Source organism: Neolamprologus brichardi, chromosome 19 (assembly GCF_056152115.1).
Source record: "Neolamprologus brichardi isolate AB-2024 chromosome 19, ASM5615211v1, whole genome shotgun sequence".
NCBI classification, from domain to species: domain Eukaryota; kingdom Metazoa; phylum Chordata; class Actinopteri; order Cichliformes; family Cichlidae; genus Neolamprologus; species Neolamprologus brichardi.
This window is the reverse complement of record NC_142122.1, coordinates 5,610,612-5,630,603: the sequence shown is the minus strand read 5'-3', so window position 1 is coordinate 5,630,603 and position 19,992 is coordinate 5,610,612. Positions and strand designations below refer to the sequence as shown.

General features: G+C 40.7%; 2 protein-coding genes across 7 annotated transcripts in view; one reads left to right on the top strand and one right to left on the bottom strand.

Annotated features, from left to right (window-relative positions):
• Positions 1–14,719, bottom strand: part of ttc7b (tetratricopeptide repeat domain 7B) — a 27,487-nt gene extending 12,768 nt beyond the window's left edge. For all 5 annotated transcript variants that reach the window (XM_087833211.1, XM_087833212.1, XM_087833215.1 and 2 more), the window contains exons 1-16: positions 14,542–14,719; positions 11,673–11,827; positions 11,518–11,593; positions 11,333–11,425; positions 10,896–11,059; positions 9,168–9,289; positions 7,716–7,794; positions 5,100–5,275; positions 4,868–4,931; positions 4,632–4,769; positions 4,315–4,503; positions 4,067–4,184; positions 2,071–2,128; positions 1,700–1,772; positions 1,366–1,526; positions 1,142–1,258 (exon numbers count right to left, since the gene is read on the bottom strand). In XM_087833211.1, the coding sequence (XP_087689337.1) occupies positions 1,142–1,258; positions 1,366–1,526; positions 1,700–1,772; positions 2,071–2,128; positions 4,067–4,184; positions 4,315–4,503; positions 4,632–4,769; positions 4,868–4,931; positions 5,100–5,275; positions 7,716–7,794; positions 9,168–9,289; positions 10,896–11,059; positions 11,333–11,425; positions 11,518–11,593; positions 11,673–11,827; positions 14,542–14,662 (1,904 nt within the window). In that variant the 5' untranslated portion in view covers positions 14,663–14,719. The remainder of the gene's footprint in view (positions 1–1,141; positions 1,259–1,365; positions 1,527–1,699; positions 1,773–2,070; positions 2,129–4,066; positions 4,185–4,314; positions 4,504–4,631; positions 4,770–4,867; positions 4,932–5,099; positions 5,276–7,715; positions 7,795–9,167; positions 9,290–10,895; positions 11,060–11,332; positions 11,426–11,517; positions 11,594–11,672; positions 11,828–14,541) is intronic.
• On the top strand, positions 14,620–19,992 carry fam177a1a (family with sequence similarity 177 member A1a). Of its 2 annotated transcripts, none has more exons than XM_087833216.1 (5): positions 14,620–14,726; positions 16,168–16,353; positions 16,840–16,906; positions 17,263–17,360; positions 17,453–19,992. In XM_087833216.1, exons 2-5 carry the CDS (start codon positions 16,204–16,206, stop codon positions 17,675–17,677), a joined length of 540 nt encoding a protein of 179 aa, XP_087689342.1. In that variant the 5' UTR covers positions 14,620–14,726; positions 16,168–16,203; the 3' UTR covers positions 17,678–19,992. The 2 variants fall into 2 exon arrangements, with proteins under 2 accessions (XP_087689342.1, XP_006799419.1); XM_006799356.3 differs by lacking the exon at positions 14,620–14,726 and adding an exon at positions 14,932–15,069.

Below are 19,992 nucleotides of genomic sequence, written 5' to 3'. Positions count from 1 at the left end.
GAAGGTGCTTATTTAGGACGAGGGCTGCATCTTCAGATCTTCACAGCAGCGACCCGTCAGCCTTAATATTATTTTGGAATAGAGGTCAAAGCCGCAGGGAGCTCAATCTCAAGAGTAGGAGAAATGAGAAACAGAGCCACCTGCCTCGGTTACAAATGCTCTCCCTCCAACTCCTCAAGACATTAGATTAGACGCCCAGTTTTACCCCGGGGGATGACATCACGGTGCTCAACATCTGATGCACTTTGTTTGGTTTTAAACCGCTGATCACAAGTAATAATCTGGAAGTATATTACCTTAAAGGGGATAGTAACATTTAAATCAGGTATAGTTATTGTTTTTTTATTGGCACCGTATCTTAATTATTTAAAATAAAAACAAACAAATAAAAAAGATCAAACTCTTTGTTTTGTTACAGCTCCAGCTACAGCACCAGAAACAAGAGAAGCAGCGATTCCCAAAATTTAAGGGACTATAAAAAGGAAACAACAATAAAACAAAGCCATGTGATTTGAACCATGTGTTATTGTTCATTTATCTGACCAAATAATAACTATTTTATTTCTCTTGACTTTGGCGGAGCCGTTATTGGATAATCATCATCAAAAATCAAAATTGGAACACACTGAATATTAAAAGGACGACTCACAGAAAGCGAGTACCTCCCGCCGTGACTTTACTCTCATGTGCAGTGTTTTTCTTAAGTTTGGGAGGGGCTGACATAGAGCAGAGAGGTTTTTTGGGGGGCCATTTACTGGTTTTGCTAGGAGACATGACACCAATCCTGCCTTCTAGCCACAGGCTCCGTGTTTTGTAATATGACTTGAACATTTCATCGATCTTTAGATCCTCGACTTCCAAAGTTAAGACTTACATCTAACATCTGCTGCTACTTTGAGGCCTGTTGGATTTGAAACCACCTGCCTGACGAGATGACGTTCACAAAAATCACCTGACCACCTTCTATTACATGATGGTTTTAACCATCTGGTGTCTGGTTTGTCATCAATCTTGCACGTTGGTGTTGATGATATTCTAGTTTTGCCTGTCTGCATTTTGTAACTTCTATCCTCACTGTTACCATTATTATTATTAGTAGTAGTAATAGTAGTGTTTTTATCTGGGGGTAGTGTGTGGGTACCTGGGGTTGGTAAGGTTGTAAAAGCTCTTCCAGATTTGCAGCATGTGTTTACAGGTGAGCAGAGCTTCTTCGGGTCCTCTACACATAGCCTCCAGCTTCACCTTGGTATACAACAGACTACACAGACACACACAAACTCACAATCAGCCTGATCCAGCTAAATTAAAAAAAAAAAAAAGTCATGAGACATCGTGTGTGTCTCAGTGTGATGTCTGTGAGCTCACTTGAAGTTTTCAGGGTACTCTGAGAGAGCCATCTCTATGATATTGAGAGCATCGTGGTAGTGTTTCTGGGCAGAGAGAAGCAGGGCCAGCAGGTGAAGGGAGTGGACGTCATCTCCTTGAAGCTGCAGCGCCTGTCGAACATAGCCTAGCGCCTCGGGGATCTACACACATACACACACATATGTACACAAACTACAGGTTTTCACAACATTTGGGATAAAAAGCACTTTGTTAAATATGTGCAACTCCTTGGAGTTTTGATTTTGGACGTCTGCCTTTAGTGTCACAAACACTTGTGTTGATTTTCTCTCGCTACGACTGTACATCGCATTACCTGTCTGGACACGGCAAGCTGCAGCGCCAAGTAGAAGGCTGCCAAATGGTCAGTTGGAGACAGACTCTGAGCTCTACAGATGAGAAGAGAAAGGAGATGTTGTGTTCAAGAGGCAGCAAATAAAAAATTAAATAAGGTTAGATAAAACTTTAAAGACCCCAGTGGAAAAATAAGGTCAGCGCTGCAGCAAGACGGGTGGAAAAGGGAAGCAAATGCTGACCATATTTATGGGAATAAATAATGTCAAAGCCAAACACTGCGCTCAGATTAGTCATAGCACAAGCACGAAGGTTCAAATGAGTCAAAAGCATAATGTAATGGTTTGGCAGGGTGGTAAGTTTAAAGTGTAAAAAAGAAAACAGAGTCCGAACCTCTGGAAGGCTCCCAAAGCTTTCCTCTGGTATTCCTCCTGTGTGCTCCGCAATGACGCTAAAGACATGCAGAGACACAAACACACCGATGGGTTTTACAGTAACACCGATTAGGAATCACTGCAGCTTTTTGCACACTTCTTTTCATACTGCAAAAACATCCGGGCCAGAAACAGATGATGCATCGCCTCATGTAAGCAAGCGCTCTATAGAGATCTGCCATCATACTCATCACAAACAAAAAGAGTCCCTTGACAGCACACATACACAAAAGCAAAACCACTTGAAAAGTGGCTGAAAACTCAAGAAGGTGAATGATTTTAAATGAGGAGAGAACTCATGGCTTCAACATAGACTTAAAGAACTATGACTCACACTTCCCTTACTTTGAATTTACTCAGAGTGAGCAAAGCTGTGATAAATTTGCAACAGTATACAACAGGGGTGTCAAACATAAGGACCACTGGACTGTGAAGTAGGGTAAAAATTTTGGACTTTTAACTGCGTTTTTATAAATTTTAAAGTCTGTCCTAGTGCTAAAGACCTCCTACACAGCTATTTGTACAACACAAAACTTGTGAAGCAATAGACAAACAACTAAATGACAACGTTTGTACGATGTGTCCACAGGAAAATAAATAAAATATGGCATTTTCTGGCAATTAACAAAAGCCTTCCGCTTTCTAATTACAGGACAGTATGGGCTCTGAGCTACCAGACCCTTTACTGTATTTTTACATATTTATTTCTTACAATTTAAGCCCAAAGAGTCGTGCCGACACACTCCTTTCATTTAAATAGAGCAGCATTTCTTCAAAATGTAATAAAACGTGAGGTGTGGTGCTTAAACTGCACTTCTTTTTCTTCTATCGAGATATCGCAGGGATTAAATGTGCAGTTAAACTTCTTTACATTGACAGAAAGACGATATTCACTGGTCTGGCTCACTAAAGATCAAAGTGTAATATGCATAAATAAATGTATAAAAAAGATGGAAGCAGCATCTGGGTCTGAAAAGTGAAGACCTTAAACCTGCATTCATTTTAATGGCCACCAGGGGGCAAAAAGAATTATGATCCCATAGAAACCTCATCGAAACGGTCAGGACCTCGTAAACCTTGGTTTATGGCCTCAGTTGCTCATTTCAGGTCATACTGTATAAAACGTTAGGACCATTTTGTAAATACTGGTCTGTTTAAGTGTTACAAAGGAGGATTACACAGATATGATCATTGCAATGAGCACCCAGTTTCATATACAGCTCCACCCCTTGCTTGTCATATTAAGTGGTTGAAAGTTGCTTGAACGGGAAAGAGCAGCATCGAGTTCACCGCGAAGAGGAAGGAGCTCAAAAAAAAGAAAAGAAAAGAAAAAAAACCCATCAAACGTTTCATTGTTATCGCTCAGTTTCACTTCACTTCACCACAAACAAAAATTCTTTGTGTTTGTGCTGTTGTTGGGCAATAGGTGTCATAACAGACAAACTAACAGGCTCAAAAACATCCCCCGACACTGGCCCTGGTGACAGGTCTGCAGCTGAGAATTTTTAGCCACGCCCCTGCATATTTAAATTTGCCCACTATTCCCTTCGAGGCCATCTTCTCATGAAGTGCTGTGATGGATTTCTTGGAAGTCTTTTCATGGCTTTTTGCACATGAACTGAATTCCTGACACTGCAACAAAATGACCCTACAATTTAAATTTTTAACAGTGTGAAATAGGCCATAGTAGGCAGCAGGGACAAATTGATGATGCACAACCATTTGAAAGCTGGAAAAAACAAAATCACAAAAAAGAGAAAGCCCTCCTGACCTGGACTAGGCTTGAAAAGAAAATGTATTAAGGGTGATTCAGACTCTGGCCCAAATCAGCCAATGAGTTTGCAAACTTGTAGCTTTTCCTGATTTCTTTTCACCCAGAAAAAATAAAAATCTTGCTCACACGTTCGCACCAAGAAAATGACTCAGGAGATGGAACTTCTCCTGAACAGACTTACCATCAGTGGCTTTGAGGCTGTAAACCAAACCTATAGCCAAGAAGCCTTTGGCTCTGAATTCAGCTGCTTTCTCTCCCATGTCAATCACCATCTTTCCAAAGCACTCTCCTTCATCCAGCTGAATGATGACAGAGGGAAATTTATAGGAACAGAAAGAGAAAGTTAGACACCGGTGAACATGTTGGAGGCTTTTATATTAAGAACTAACAAACCGCCCTCACAGGGCAGCTCAGCTGTACGGTTCGCACCCAGTGGAGAGGTCCGATGCACAGCTTTACGGCCAGCAGCGGGATGGTGGGGTCATCGGGCTTCAGGCGGATACACTCCTTGAGAACCTTAACGGCACGAGCTGATTTGCCTGCTGCCATCAGCGACAAGGCGAGCTGATACCACAAGTGGAACTCCTCAAAGGCGAACTTCATGGCTCTCTCCAAACACTGAAAGAAGGTACATTTTTCTGTTTTATCGGGATGTCTCTAGGCACCAACGTTTGTTGAGGAACAAAAGCAATGACAATACTATCCCCACAGTAACTGTGACTGCGGTCCACAGAGGGGTCATTCACCTCTGACAACATCTCATACTGCCCTCTCCTGCCCAAAGCTATGGTCAGCAGGTCATACACCACCGAGGCCGACTGCAAACTGATGATCCGATCGTTGTTGTGTTCAGGAATTCTGCTTAGGACGGCATCACGGTTGGCCTGAAACACACAAATGCCCACGTGTGCATAGGTATGAATACGGAAAAACCAGCTCAGTGTTCTGGCATGGTTTACTCTGCAGAGAGTTTGTGCCTCACCATGGATTCGCTGATGAGCAGCAGCAGCAATGCTTCTTCTGTGTTCTCCTGAGGGCAAAACAGACTGCGAGGAGAGGAACGCAGCGGGAGGCCGATGGAGTTGGACGAGGATGAGAGGGAGAAAAAAAAGGGAGGGAAAAAATGGAGAGAAAAGTGATGAGAACAAATTGGTGGAAAAGTACACTGGCAGCAGATTTAATCTGGTATCCACGCCGAGTGCTTTGCTTCTTACTTCTCTCCCGAGTACACTCGTGGGCGTCGGCTTAGGCTGTAGCTCTTGCTATGAGTGTGTCCTTGGCGTGTCGGATCGTCCAGGGGCGACACGACGGGTGGGTCTTCAAGAGGAGACCAGTAACTCTGTTCGCACATTCCTCTGAGCAAGATCTCTGCAAGCTGTCTGGCTATGGTCTGTACGAACACAACACTTGTATATTAACTTCTTATAGCACAGCACAGGCTTTAATCTGGACCCTTTTGTCATTAACGTACATCCTTATAAAAATTTACAACTATTGGATGTCTAACAGCCTGTCCTGGGATTCTTCCCAACAGACAGAGACAGACAGACGATACAGTTGTGGTGCAATTTGTGGAAGCAGTGACGTGTTTAAAAAGTAATTTGACAATTTGGGAAATTTTTAAACTTATTACTTCTTGTTAAGATGAGAAGAAGTTAAAGTCGGCTGCCACAGACAGAAAGCCTCTGCATTGGGCTCTGTCATTCGTTTGTTGGTTAAGTGTTTGACTTTCAACTTTGGGGATGTGTAGATATACAGTGGGGCAAAAAAGTATTTAGTCAGCCACCGATTGTGCAAGTTCCCCCACTTAAAATGATGACAGAGGTCAGTAATTTGCACCAGAGGTACACTTCAACTGTGAGAGACAGAATGTGAAAAACAAAATCCATGAATTCACATGGTAGGATTTGTAAAGAATTTATTCGTAAATCAGGGTGGAAAATAAGTATTTGGTCACCTCAAACAAGGAAAATCCCTGGCTCTCACAGACCTGTAACGTCTTCTGTAAGAAGCTTTTCTGTCCCCCACTCGTTACCTGTATGAATGGCACCTGTTTGACCTCATCATCTGTATAAAAGACACCTGTCCACAGCCTCAACCAGTCAGACTCCAAACTCCGCCATGGCCAAGACCAAAGAGCTTTCGAAGGACACCAGGAAAAGAATTGTAGACCTGCACCAGACTGGGAAGAGTGAATCTACAATAGGCAAGCAGCTTGGTGTGAAAAAATCAACTGTGGGAGCAATCATCAGAAAATGGAAGACATACAAGACCACTGATAATCTCCCTCGATCTGGGGCTCCACGCAAGATCTCATCCCGTGGGGTCAAAATGATCATGAGAACGGTGAGCAAAGATCCCAGAACCACACGGGGGGACCTGGTGAATGACCTGCAGAGAGCTGGGACCAAAGTAACAAAGGTCACCATCAGTAACACACTACAACGGCAGGGAATCAAATCCCGCAGTGCCAGACGTGTTCCGCTGCTGAAGCCAGTGCATGTCCAGGCCCGTCTGAAGTTTGCCAGAGAGCACATGGATGATACAGCAGAGGATTGGGAGAATGTCATGTGGTCAGATGAAACCAAAGTAGAACTTTTTGGTATAAACTCAACTCGTCGTGTTTGGAGGAAGAAGAATACTGAGTTGCATCCCAAGAACACCATACCTACTGTGAAGCATGGGGGTGGAAACATCATGCTATGGGGCTGTTTTTCTGCCAAGGGGACAGGACGACTGATCCGTGTTAAGGACAGAATGAATGGGGCCAAGTATCGTGAGATTTTGAGCCAAAACCTCCTTCCATCAGTGAGAACTTTGAAGATGAAACGAGGCTGGGTCTTCCAACATGACAATGATCCAAAACACACCGCCCGGCAACAAAGGAGTGGCTCCGTAAGAAGCATTTGAAAGTCCTGGAGTGGCCTAGCCAGTCTCCAGACCTCAACCCCATAGAAAATCTGTGGCGGGAGTTGAAAGTCCGTGTTGCTCGGCGACAGCCCCAAAACATCACTGCTCTTGAGAAGATCTGCATGGAGGAATGGGCCAAAATACCAGCTACTGTGTGTGCAAACCTGGTAAAGACCTATAGTAAACGTTTGACCTCTGTTATTGCCAACAAAGGTTATGTTACAAAGTATTGAGTTGTATTTTTGTTATTGACCAAATACTTATTTTCCACCCTGATTTACGAATAAATTCTTTACAAATCCTACCATGTGAATTCATGGATTTTTTTTTCACATTCTGTCTCTCACAGTTGAAGTGTACCTCTGGTGCAAATTACTGACCTCTGTCATCATTTTAAGTGGGGGAACTTGCACAATCGGTGGCTGACTAAATACTTTTTTGCCCCACTGTAAATCATTTGCATTTTGGTGTCAGTGACCATTAGTTAACCTCACTATTGTTGTTAGAGGTCAGATTTGGAAACCCTTTTCCTTTTGAAGTACAAATCAAAAAAATCTGTGGACAGCAGTGCCGTGCAAGTTCTCTCTCCTTCTGTCTACCACTCGCTGAGGCATAACTCTAACTTTGCTTCAAACATTCTCAGAGTCATCATTTCATGTGTCAGTGTAGGTAAAATGATAGCACACCCATGAAAACTAAAGTTCTGGTGCACAAAATGTTTTCAGTTTGACTTCTGTCAGCTTAAATGTGCAACAACAATTTGTTCTGTACTGTGAAGATGCAGCAGTTTGAACAGACAGTCTTAAAAAAAACAAGAACAAAATCTTACTTCTAGTACCTTAAAGTACCTATGAAGCAAACAATTATGTTCCCCAAAAATTCCAAGCTGTTCCCTTAAGTGTTAATAAACTGTTCCTCACCATTCGTAGGTTCTGGGTGGTTCTGGTCTCAATAGCCCGAAGAATCTCTCGAAACCTGCCCACACCTTGTGTCAGGTTGCTGCAATGATGGAGACAGGAAACAGGAAAGACAAAAAATATTACCAGCTGCTGAACGACACTGAGTCCAGTGCACATACTCGTCTAATTTTGTGTGTATTGGTTTTCTTTGACTACTTGAGTAGCTTTGCATGATTCAGAGTTCAAAATAATCCCAATTTTTCTGTATATCTTCTGTCTGAAACAAGTTGATTTAGCTCAGTTTCATTGGCTGCCCCTCGGAAACAAACAGAAACCGTTAGATAAAGGTGTTGAATTAGGTTCCACTTACTTAGTTTATTCTGATTACATTTTTTAAAAGCCAGCCTATGCATGCACCAGAACACAACTGTTTAGGAGACCATACTCTTTCACATCATTTACTATTTTCTTTAAACAATTTCAAAATGGTGCAAATATAAACTCACTAATTCCAGACACTAATTTCCAGCTCCATGTTTTTATACTTGGACTCTCTGAATATCTTTGCATGACTATCAGTTTAAAATAATTCTGTTTTTATATTGTGGGAACTCTAAGTTTGAATTAAACTGTTTCAGCTCCACCAACCTTTTAACTTTCCTCTGACTGGCTGCTACTGCTGCCACCAGCAGGTGGGCTTTCTGCTCACAGGCAACGTCATGTGACTGAGATTTCCATACTGGAAATCTTTAACCATCCAAACCATATCATCCCCACATTTACATCATGCAAAGCCAAAAGCAGAAGAAACTCTCTACACAGGATGACCTAATTTTTTAAACCTTTGGCCAAACACATGACAGGAGAGTTAAAGAGTAACAGGTCTTATTTAAAGTCACATTCCAGTATATACACACACAATATATTTTTATGGACACTTAATGCTGTGTGAGGCATTTTTTTTATGCTAGAAGCTTCAAATGCAACCATGTTATTCCTAGAAACTATGACAAGTTGCTGTGTGATGTCATATTTATACCTGAGACCAGACTTTAATATTTACAAAAACAGAGTATGTATACTGTCTACATATTTTTGGTTTGCTTCACAGCAAAAACACACAGGCGACTTCACGCAGGCGACTACAAATCTATCACGAGGCGTCCAGCAGCTGCTGCAACACTGAAACCACCAGCAGCATTTAGCGCAACACCGCTGTGTGAACTGCTCTGAGCTCTACCGTGAACGTTACTTAACCGTATTCACACCTTTTTTTTTTGCTTTTATTCCACCTGTCAGCAGCTCTGTAACACCACAACTGCTGAATGAGTGAAGAATGCCCACAGAGGGCTGCTAAGATTTAAAAAAAAAAAAAAAGAAAAGAAAAAGAAAACATCAGCAAGAGCCAGAGAGGTAAAAACTTTCCTGTCTGATCTCTCAGGTTCACCACCATGTGTTCCCCGCCCCCCTTACCCATTCTTGAAGTGGATGACATGGGCTCTCTGAAGGCCCGTCTCTAGGAAGTAGCCCAGCTCCTGGTCCTGAGCTGTCGGGCCAGGCTTTGGACTGCGGTTCTGAATCCCTGCTGACAACGCCTATGCAACAACAAACAACAAAAAAAACGAGAAGTTTACTCAACCCCCCCTAACCTGAATCAATAAGACTTATTTTAATCTCAGGCGGCTCTGCATTTAAAAAGCAGACACGATTCTGCAGTGGAAATCACTGCATGACTTTTAACTGTTTACTTCTATTGATTTTAATTTGATTTTTCAACCTCCGCTTTATTTGATTTGATTTTGTCCCTCAGCGAAAATTAAACGTCCACAACCATCGTTCCCGTTGCAGAATTCTTCCACAAATTTCAATTCAGGATTATTCAAGTTCCACGTCTCTCTCTTATCATGTCTGTTTTTAGTAAATGACTTCAGGTGCTAAACTGGCTCATTGGCAGTCCAAAAATTGGCGTCTGCCGGAAATATATTGTGTGTCACAAAGAGACAATATATGACAAAGAATCTGATATCAGGCTATATCGAAAAACTAAATCTGGTTACTAAATTCTTCCTTTTACTTTCTGGACATAATTAAACAAGCCTGAAACAACTTCTTGAGGAGCAGTCAAATTTTAACATTTAACTTTCAGGGTCAGAGGAGTCCACGTTTAAGGAAACGTAACAGTGTTAAAAATACCGGACCACTCCTGAAAGACTATTGACATTGTGCTTTTCTCTATCAAATAAGCAAGTGAACAGTGAAACCTGCTACTGCAGCATTTGCTCTCTCTCCTTTTTGATTATTAACTCTCTTTTTATTTCGGAGTTTTTAAAATGTTTACAGACGTGCAAACCACCAGAGAACAAAAGACAGAGATAAGGTAGTTTTGGAAAACAATAATTAAAAACAAAAAATCTCTTATAACTATATATTATATATACACATATACACGAAAGGTGGAGGAAATCAGTCTGAAAGCTACTTTGCATACTTTTGAATATAAACTAGAATACAGTAAAATACTTTAAGGATCAGGGAGTGCATTATAAGAGGACTGCACACCAGGAGAGATAAAGAGATTATTCTACTATTATACTAATGTTCCTTTAGTTCATTCCCTTAAGAGTTTCATCTCTATGATTTGATGAATGTACCCATTGTTCCCAGTGTTGTTGTTTAAAGAAAAAAGTATATTTCCATGCTGTATAGCCCCTCAACTCTAAAACACTAATAAGAAAGATGTTAAAAGATAAGCTATGCAAGTTTCTGGTTTTAGAGTCTCAACAAACAATCAAATATCTCCCGTTTCAGCATTTGATAAGCTGCTTTTCTGCTTTAAAATAAACAGAAGGTTTTCCCATCTATGTCTTAAATACATTATTGTGACATCGTTAAAGTATTCCTTAACTAGCACCTGTAATAATGCACACGTTTTGTTGAATTTCTCACAAGTATCACTACATCCAGGTTGGAATATTTGAGCTGCATCCTTCTCAGTTTTACTGCAGTTTGCTCAGTCTGTGCTCTCGGCAAATAAAGATGAAGAGATTTGTTTGCCAGTTGGCCGTCGAGGGCGGTGGCGCATCAGTCAAACTCAAACGCAGTCAGCAGGATGTTCATCACACGCCCATAAGGACAGTGAAAATCAACAACACGCAGAGAAAACGCTGCACTCTGTGAAGTCATCACAGCCTGACAACACACCTTCTCGGCCTCCTGCAGATAGAGCAAAGCAATGTCTCCAGACTTTTCGTAGCAGGTGATGATCTCCTGCTCCCGCTCGGTCATGCTCCTGTTGGACGCCGGAGACCCGGTGTTCTTATTGGATAGAGACGGTGAAGCAGCTGGGACTTTCTCTAGGCACAAACCTGAGGAAGAAAGAGAGAAGAAGAAACATGGTGTGACTGGGAGACATTTTGCCCTATTTGACACCATCACCTACTGTCACTGATGAATGTTTTCCCAGATTAAATCAGTTAAATACATTCAAAGACAAACAGTGCAGTCTGCGGCTTCTTTTTACATCTGTGGCACTGCACTGCCACCGTGTGGAGAGAAGAGGTGCTGCAGAGATTAGTGCTGATTAGCTTGATGACAGTTTAAGTGAGGTTAAGGAGGACACAAACAAGGACTGTGTATACCTTTAGTCGCATAAGACTCTGCTATCATAGACAGCCTGTACACAGGAGCTCCAGCCAGCTGCATGTCGTCCAGGTTCACCTTGCTGTAGTGCCCTGTCAAATCACAAATTATGTATTAATAAACTGACCTACTTATTCACTAAAATGAGGGGGAAAAAATGTTGAATATGAGAAATGTGAGTCACCTAAAGCATCTTTGTATTCTCCCTCCACATAGCACAGTTTGGCCATTAACAGGCTAGCTTCCTGGATGTAATCCGGCTAGAAGAGAGGAATAAATAAATAAATAAATAAATAAAGTCTCTATGTTCGGAGTTTTGATTTTCAGCCCAGTGGTTACCTTCAGGTTTCCTCTGTCCAGAGCAGCAGTGAGATGCTTCCTGACCTCCAGCAGTTTTGGCCGTTGGACCCTGGGACTCGTACCTTGCTTGATGGGATTCTCCTTCAGGTACGTCTGCAGCTTGCATTCACCCAACAGCAGCTCGCCCAGGTCATCTGGAACAAGCAGGAGGTCAGAGCAACCATGACATCACATCCTCTTGACCTCATCCAGCATGTCTCCAACACTTTGAGAGCTCACAGTTGATCTATTATGCTCATGAGCATGAGACCAAGTTCAAAATAATCCTTATTTGTCTTACACTAGGTTTCTCCCTAATCTGCCTATTTCTGGTTGCTTGGTGTGCAGTTTGCATGTTCTCCTTGGATACTCACCTGTAAAGGTGTGCCATTTTCATTCATTATTTGCCTTATGACTTTAAGGCCTAATGCAGGGTGAACACCTGGTTAAAGTTCTCTCTCAACCACCTGAGTTTGTCAATGAGGCATTAACATCAACGCAGTACATGCAGTGCCTTCATCTACTTTATTCTTTGATCTAAGTTTCCTATAGCCAAGCTGTCGCTACAACCACATGCCAACAATGGCAAACCCTGTAACCTGTGTACGCTCACGCAAAATATCTGCCAAGCAACATGGACTTAATTTAATGCCATAAAAGTATGCAAAGAAGTAACACAGAAGAAAATATGGAAGTAACAGGGGCTCAAAACACCCCGAGTGTAAATTATGATGCATGAACTGAGGCTTAATGGTTATTCAGAAACTACTCAGGATTACAGTGAGAATGGCAAATCTGCACACGGAGAAACACTGCTTTGTTTGCACACATACCAGACAGAATTATGCACTCTGATCTGAATATCTTTACTAATGACTCCAAAACAAACAAACAAAAAAGGTGCTGGATAAAAATGCAAAACTGTGGAGACCAAACCTGTGTATAAAGTGATAGTTGCTACTTCCTTCTTTTGTATACTATCAGTGGTGATTCCCCAAATCCACATCTAGTCTACAGTGGACTTGAATTTAGGTCTTGAATTTACTAGGGACTAAAGAAACATCCCGAGGCTTCAGGTCATCATGAACAGACTTTTACGCTCTGTTATACAAAAACAATCTGGTGCTCACTAAAGAGGTTGTAGCTTAAACAAAGGCCAATTATGGCTTTTCATATACGTGAAACTGAATTTAACAAAGCTTGTTTTATTTTGTTTACTAAGTGGCCAAAATAATTACAGGAAAATGCCTCCGCTTCTTTTAACTTCACTGATGATATCACTGCAGTAAGTCTTATCTGTGACAGGAAGGGAATCTGCATACTGGAGTGAGGAACAGCAGCTGATGAGGTGGTAAAAAGACAACAGTTGGACCTTCGACACATCTCAAACTAAAGAGCTTACAGTTGACTCTAAAAGGGAAATAGTTCAACATCTCTCCTTTTCCACCACTGGCCATGTTGTTGGAGAGGGTCTCGTCCTTCTGCTTCCTGGGCAGCACTATACATCAATAGTTATCAAGGGACATGAACACCACTGTCATTTTTAGTAAAGCCCACCAAGACAGCTAAGAAAATACAGCATCAGCTGGTAAGGTATGATCCATGTTTATAGAACCGTTACAGAAAGTGTGCTTCCTTTCTCCATCTTGACTCAGGAAGCACAACCAATCAGGACAAACAACAGCTTGAAAAAGCAGTACATATAGCTCTCAAGATCATTGGATGCAGTCTACTTTCCACAGCTTCACACTATACCACCCCTGACCTTGCCTAATCTGCAAATCACCAGTTCAGTCTTCTCCCATCAGGCAAAAGATACAGGTTTACTGGGATTCTGTTTACAGTTGTATTTGTTTTTACAGTTATACTTACTCTTCACTACTATATTTAAGTTGTTTTTAATTTAAATAACAGCTTTAATTTTTTTAGTTAAGGTGTTTTTACAGAGTTCCTGCTTTATTGTCTGCTTCTTTCAAATCTCACAATGAATCTCATCTTATTTTCATTTCATTCAAATGTCATTAAGAAAAGTGAGAAAGTCCTTCTTGCATGTAACTTTTATAATAACCAAAAAAATAAAAATAAGAATAAATTAAAAAAAAAAAGTCTGTCGTGAGTAACACATCAGCCTTACTTAACTGGTTTTATCTTTTAAACTAAAATATCACACTGCCGTTTACTGATACCCTGAGAAAGCGGTTTGACAGCTAGCACGTATTGTAGCTATCTTAGCCAACCAGAGAGAATTTGAAAAACTACCACATTTAAATATATAGTGGTTTCAGCAAACGCATGGCCGTCATTAAATAAATGTTAAGGGGTACAACTTAGAACTATAACCTTCTGGAAAATTCGGCACAAGTAAAAATTGGCAGAGGTCATATTAATTTATTAAAGTATCGAGTAAGTACCCCGATAGCGCCCCAAATCGGTTTAACTGGTGGCAAGGGGACAGTGAGCTGAAAAGATAAATAGATAAATAAAACATGTGAGATAAATCTGTCGTTTTACTCTAGCGATGTTTCTTGAAGTACAATTCATAAAACGTTATTGATCCTCCACACTAGTCAAACACATCCAACGTTAAATGGATACATTTCTGAATGAAGTTCTGCGTGACAGGAAACTGAGCTGTCAGAACACAGGAACTCAATCACAGCAGCGAAAACTGTTCACATCTTCAGACTCAAACCTTCCTAAAGTTTAACAAAGACCTGTCTTAAAGTCTTTACGAGGTAACTGGCTCTAAGCAGAGGCGACAACTCCCAGCATCGGCTGCCTCTGCCAGGAAGTAGCGAGGACTGAGGCCAGGGAGGAGGCCCCATACACTGGATGAACGAACAGCGGAGAAACCCGGCACACTTCCTACCGTTTGATATCAGCTTAGCCGAGAGCTGTCGCACCAACTCTGGAATCTTGTCCCACTGGGCCTCCGAGCGGCATCGCTCTATCTCTATCTCCAGTCGTGAACCAGACTTCCTCGCTGTCATTTTGGCGAGTGAGGAGCAGAGCCAACTTGACCAAAACACCACCGGAGGAGCAAGCTAACGCTGGGTAAACCCCAGCATCCGGTCCCCACTTTCAAAATAAGACACACTAATTGTTTTATGACTATAAAAATGAAATAAAACACTGGTTGATTAAACTTAGCTGTTATTTTTGGCTCTTTGAGTACTGTCGGTGCCATTTGATCACGCAGAAGAACAATTAAAAATGTACCTTTAATGTTGTAAAACATTTATTATGAAGCAATCAGAAAGGAAATTTGTTTTTCCTGACGATAATAGGAAGTAGCCCTCAGAAACACGGTGAGGTGTAAGTAGGTGTAATGGCAGATTTGTCGTTGTATTTGGCGAATGTCAATGTTACATTGGGACAAACTATGGAAACTGAAAAGGTTAGTTGATGCTAATAAAATGTTTACTATTTTCTCTTTATGTGACAGCTCATATAAAGATTTGTAGTATTAATAGTTAACTACTTCCTTAGCAACGAAGCTAACGGACAACAAAAACAAAGCAACTGAAGTCACTTAAACTCTCTAACCAGTACTTTGATGTCGCGAGTTGTATTTTGTGTGCAGTCAGCTCTTAGAAAAACACTTTAGACCACTTTTATTTTTGTACCTGTAAGGGTTTTATATAAACAACAATTCAAAGCCCGATGAGTGCTGGATTTTAGGGAAGACAAGATACTGATATTGTTGTCAATGTTTTTACATACATCCCCACTAATCCCAAAAATGTGATTCTGTTCATCTGGACGTATCGTTTTCGATACTCATCCAAGGGACTTCTTCAGTCTCAGAATCACAGAATCAGCTTTTTGGGATTTCCTTACCTGGATGATTGAGCATGCATCATGACATCCCCACTAATGTTTGGTTAAATGTCCCTTAGTAAGTTGCACCTTGATCAGATGCTTTTGTTAGTCATAAACAAGCTTCTTGCATAATTTGTTGGATATTTGACCACTCATCTTGGAAAAATTAGTAGAGTTCATTTAAATTGGTTGGTTTCTTGGCACAGACCTGGCTTTTAAACATAGTTCCCAAAGTTTCAAGGAGTTTAGGTCAGAGCTTTGGAAGGGCAATTCCCATTCCGAACCCAGTTTATATGTGGTTTGGGTGTTATTCTCCGTCTTTGTCCACATTTCACCTGTTGATTTGAGGTCAAGTTGAAGAATTTGGAGGTAGTCCAAATGTACAGTATCACTAGCAGCAAAATGGTCACATCACTATCATCCTTCACTAGCTACCTGTTGGATATAAAATACATTTTAAAATTATATAAATTACTTTTAAATCAAATTCCAGGCCTCAATCCCACTTTATAAACTGATCTGCTACCTGTTTTTTACATTAGGCATGAAATTGAGCATTTTTTACTCTAATAAAAGCTTTTACTTCAGTAAATTCTTCTATCAATTCTTTATTGACTTATATATGTGTTTTATTAAAAATATCATTAGTAATACAGTTTCAAATTATCACCAGAGTACAGGAGGAGAAGCAGAATTTGATACTGTGGAGATGGGGGACCCAGTGGGAACGCCAGGGAAGGTGAAGGTTCCTCGCAGAACCATTTACTTTGCCAATGGAGAGACCATGGAGGAGTACAGCACTGATGAAGAGGAGGAAGAGGAGCAGACTGCAAAGAAAGAAGTTATTTCTGTAGATCCGGTATGCTATTGGCACAGCAAGAGTCGAATAACAACAATCAATTAGGTTTTTCAAGGATTTTTGAGCCCGTAGTTTTAGTTTTTAAGTCCCACAGCTGAAGTGTACAGCTTCCTGGTGAACACAGTAGACCAGCAGGTTAAGATACAAAACTGAGCAACTATATCATGTTTCAGTCATTTGGAACTGCATTGTTTCTTTATACTTCTTTGTGTTTCCAAATATAAAAGAGGAAGAAAGTTGAGCTTATATTGAAGGGAAATTCAGCTAATATTGTTTGTTCCAGTCAGAGGATGAACTCAGTTGGAAGGCCCAGTATGAGATACTGTACAGATTGTTATGACTTGTGAATACTAATATAGTCCAAGAAGAAAAAGATGCACCTGAAACACTGATACACATAATACGTGCAGTTTTAAAAAATTTCAACATGCTTCTTCAGATTTATTTATTTTTTAATCATATCTCATGTCCACATGCCTGTTTTAGTCCAAACTGACCTGGGGTCCTTACTTCTGGTTCCAAATGTGGAGGATGGCCACCTCCACTGTATCAGGTAAAACTCTACATTGTAAAATTACTCATAAAACACCAGCTGTTGCAGGTTGAAAATACATTCTAATACCAGAGAAATTTAAATAAAAGTAGAAAATGGAAGCTAGAAGGTTGGCCTGGTGTCATCGCTACATTAAGGCTCTTTAAAGCCTTTCAGGGAGTTTTAAAAATAGCTTTTTGAAGTGGGAATATCAGGAAATGTTATAAATACTTTAGAAAGCCTGAAATGAAATGCATATTTCACAAATTGTTTTATAATTATTGTATTTTAAACATTTTTTAAGTGTTTAGAAGATGTCTCTAATTTGTGTGTGTGTGGTTTTTTTTTTTTATTATTTTGTTTTGTGTTTTTTGCAGTATGTGACTACATGGGAGAGAAACTGGCCTCTCTCTTTGGCATCACTACACCTAAGTACCAGTATGCCATAGATGAGTACTACCGTATAAAGAAAGAGGTACAACACCATGTCACAGCTTAAAAGCTGCTTACTCAAACGGAGGAGCAAAAACATTAACATTAATCTGGCTCACTGTTGCTTTCCTGCAGGAGGAGGAAGAGGAGGAGGAGGATCGTCTGGCAGAGGAGGCGGAGCATCGGTTTGGGGAGCAACAGAGAGGCAAGCGGGGCGATCCCACAGCTCCTCGTCTGGCTACGGTGGAGCAGCCTGAGGTGTCTCCGGCCTCCTTTGTTAACATCAGCTTCGAGCTCGAGCCTGAGCCTCCTCTCAGCAACCAAGACCCCAACAGAGTCCCGTCTCCTCTCCCCTCCTGAAGAGTGACGGTGGCAGACAGAAACCTCCAAAACACACACACACTTCTGTTAGCTGACAACCCGTTAATCTACCCAGCTATGTAAACTAATAGTTTTGTTATTTTTTTTACATTTTTTTTTATTTTATAAAGGAAGATCTTGGAGTGCAGGGAAACATAAAAAGGGCTGGAGGTGGCTGCACTAGCCTGACCTGTGAATGTATATCTGTGTATGGCAGGGACTGATATATGTACTTAGGCTGTTAAACAGGGTCTAGGTTCAGCTCACTTTAAAATGATGAAGTAGATCCTCGAGGCAACAGTCAATTATTAATTACAGACTGGTGTGAAAATCCATCCAGAACTGGACAGAAATAAGAGAGAGAGTTGGTCCTACCCCCTCTGCTAAACAGAAACATGTTATGTTATAGTTGTTGCCTCACTGATATGCCAATGAAGAGATTGAGTAGTTTTGCACTCTTATCCAGTTCAGCCTGTCTTTGCTGCACTGTCATCTCTGGACAGGCTTCAGAAAAAGCCTTAACATGTTTATAGAAGACAAACCGATAGACCTTATATATTAACTTATATATTCTTATAGGACTGTGTATTAATATTTTGGATTTTCAAGGTTAAAAGTAGTTACAAAATGAAGACTAAAGCGTTTCAGTACATGTTATATAGTCTGTTAATCAGTCTCTTAGATGTTTATGAGTGAATCGTGACCCTTCACCTTTGCATGCTTACCTCATTCATACTTGATCTTTCCTGACGCGGTGTTTTGATTCATAAAAGATGCTCGGTGTAAAAATAAAAAACGTCAAATTTATGCACATAGCTCTGTTTACACACCTGTGTTGTTTTGGTGTGAGATGCCCAATTTTCGAGGTTTCTGGTGCAAAGATGTCTGTCTCTCTGACGTTACTGCCGAACCGCCAACCATAACTCTCTAGTTACCCATGATCAGAGGCTCAAGATAGCGTGAGATGTAAATGCTCTCAGCTGAGCAGTACCAAGCTGGCTGAGCTCAGCTGCACTGTTATTTTCACTGGCGAATGTAGAAAGTACAAAGAAAAAGAGTTCCTAAATGAAAGAGCTTGCATTTCATCCTGGGTTTTTAATGTTTTTGTGATTTGATCACCATGAAGGAGCGTCGTTTTAGTTCTTTATATAAAAGAGAAGGAAGACATTTCTGCAGTCTTAAACAGAGCAATTTGTAAAAAGCCAGACAGATCAGAGGAGTAATCCAAATGATTTGGGGGTAAACTGGCCCTTTAAGGAGGCACCTGCGCTGTTCACATATAGGCAGCCAGACAGATTATGGACCCAAATGGAAAAACCCAAATCAGGTCATCATGGGCAAAAACGTTTTTTGAAAGTGGAATTTTCAATGTCTTAGAGTAAAACAGATATATTTTCTTCTTCTCATCTGTCTAACAATGCCTCATTTTGGATCCCGCCAATTACTTCCTTGCATCTTTTCTTTAGTCATTGTTGTCACATTGTTCATGAAACGCATGCACCACAGGCTTGGAGGTGTGTGCTAAAGACAATGAAGATTTAAATGCCTAAAAGCTAAATTAAAAAGAATCAGGTCCCAGCTATGAGCAAATCGTCCTCCTGCGTGGACCTAACCAATTTCTTTCATCCAAAAATCTTTACTACTTACTAGTGTTTTAATATATTTAAGCGCTCCATCGTCCACAATGTTTCACCTCTGGCCTCCATAACTGTGATGTTTAGTTATTTATTGACCTGATGAACATTTATTAATTTCTGAACAACTTGTTTGAGTGTTACATTTCCACACGCCCTAATGTTCCATTCATTATTTCTGTGCCACTTAAAGATGAAGTCAGCTGCTTCCCTTTCTTGAGATGTCATAGTAATCAGCTGCGTTTCTATTTTGATGTTATTTACAGCCTCTTTACATAAAATCTAAAACCTTCCGACAGTTAAATCTGACTTAAGCGCTAACTGATGCTCTACGCTGGTGTGAACAGTGGCTCGTGTATACTTCAATCTTTGAATGTCCTTGCTTGTGCCAGTCTAAGCCTCTTAGAAATTGTTTTAATCTTCTCTTTGGCTGTGACGTGTGATGGCAGGCTTCAGATCTCAGCTTGCAGAGTAGCAGCGCTTATAGTCAGAATCGGTCCACAAGCAGACTCCAATGAAATGCCAGCGTATCATAGCAAAAGATCTGTACACTTTGCAGTTAAATGTCTTTCACCAAGTATAAATTATGTTTTTTCTCTATGTAAAGCAGGCTAACATATGCAAAATATTTTCTGATTTAAAGTGAAGCTTTTAATGAATCTTTATATTTCTATATTCTGT

Bases quoted from the DNA above. Each gene is read 5' to 3' on its own strand.
- fam177a1a (XM_006799356.3), top strand. From the start codon at position 15,001: ATGGCAGATTTGTCGTTGTATTTGGCGAATGTCAATGTTACATTGGGA. The intron at 16,354-16,839 runs GTATGCTATTGG...TGCCTGTTTTAG, and splicing joins AAGTTATTTCTGTAGATCCG to TCCAAACTGACCTGGGGTCC. The intron at 16,907-17,262 runs GTAAAACTCTAC...TGTTTTTTGCAG, and splicing joins GGCCACCTCCACTGTATCAG to TATGTGACTACATGGGAGAG.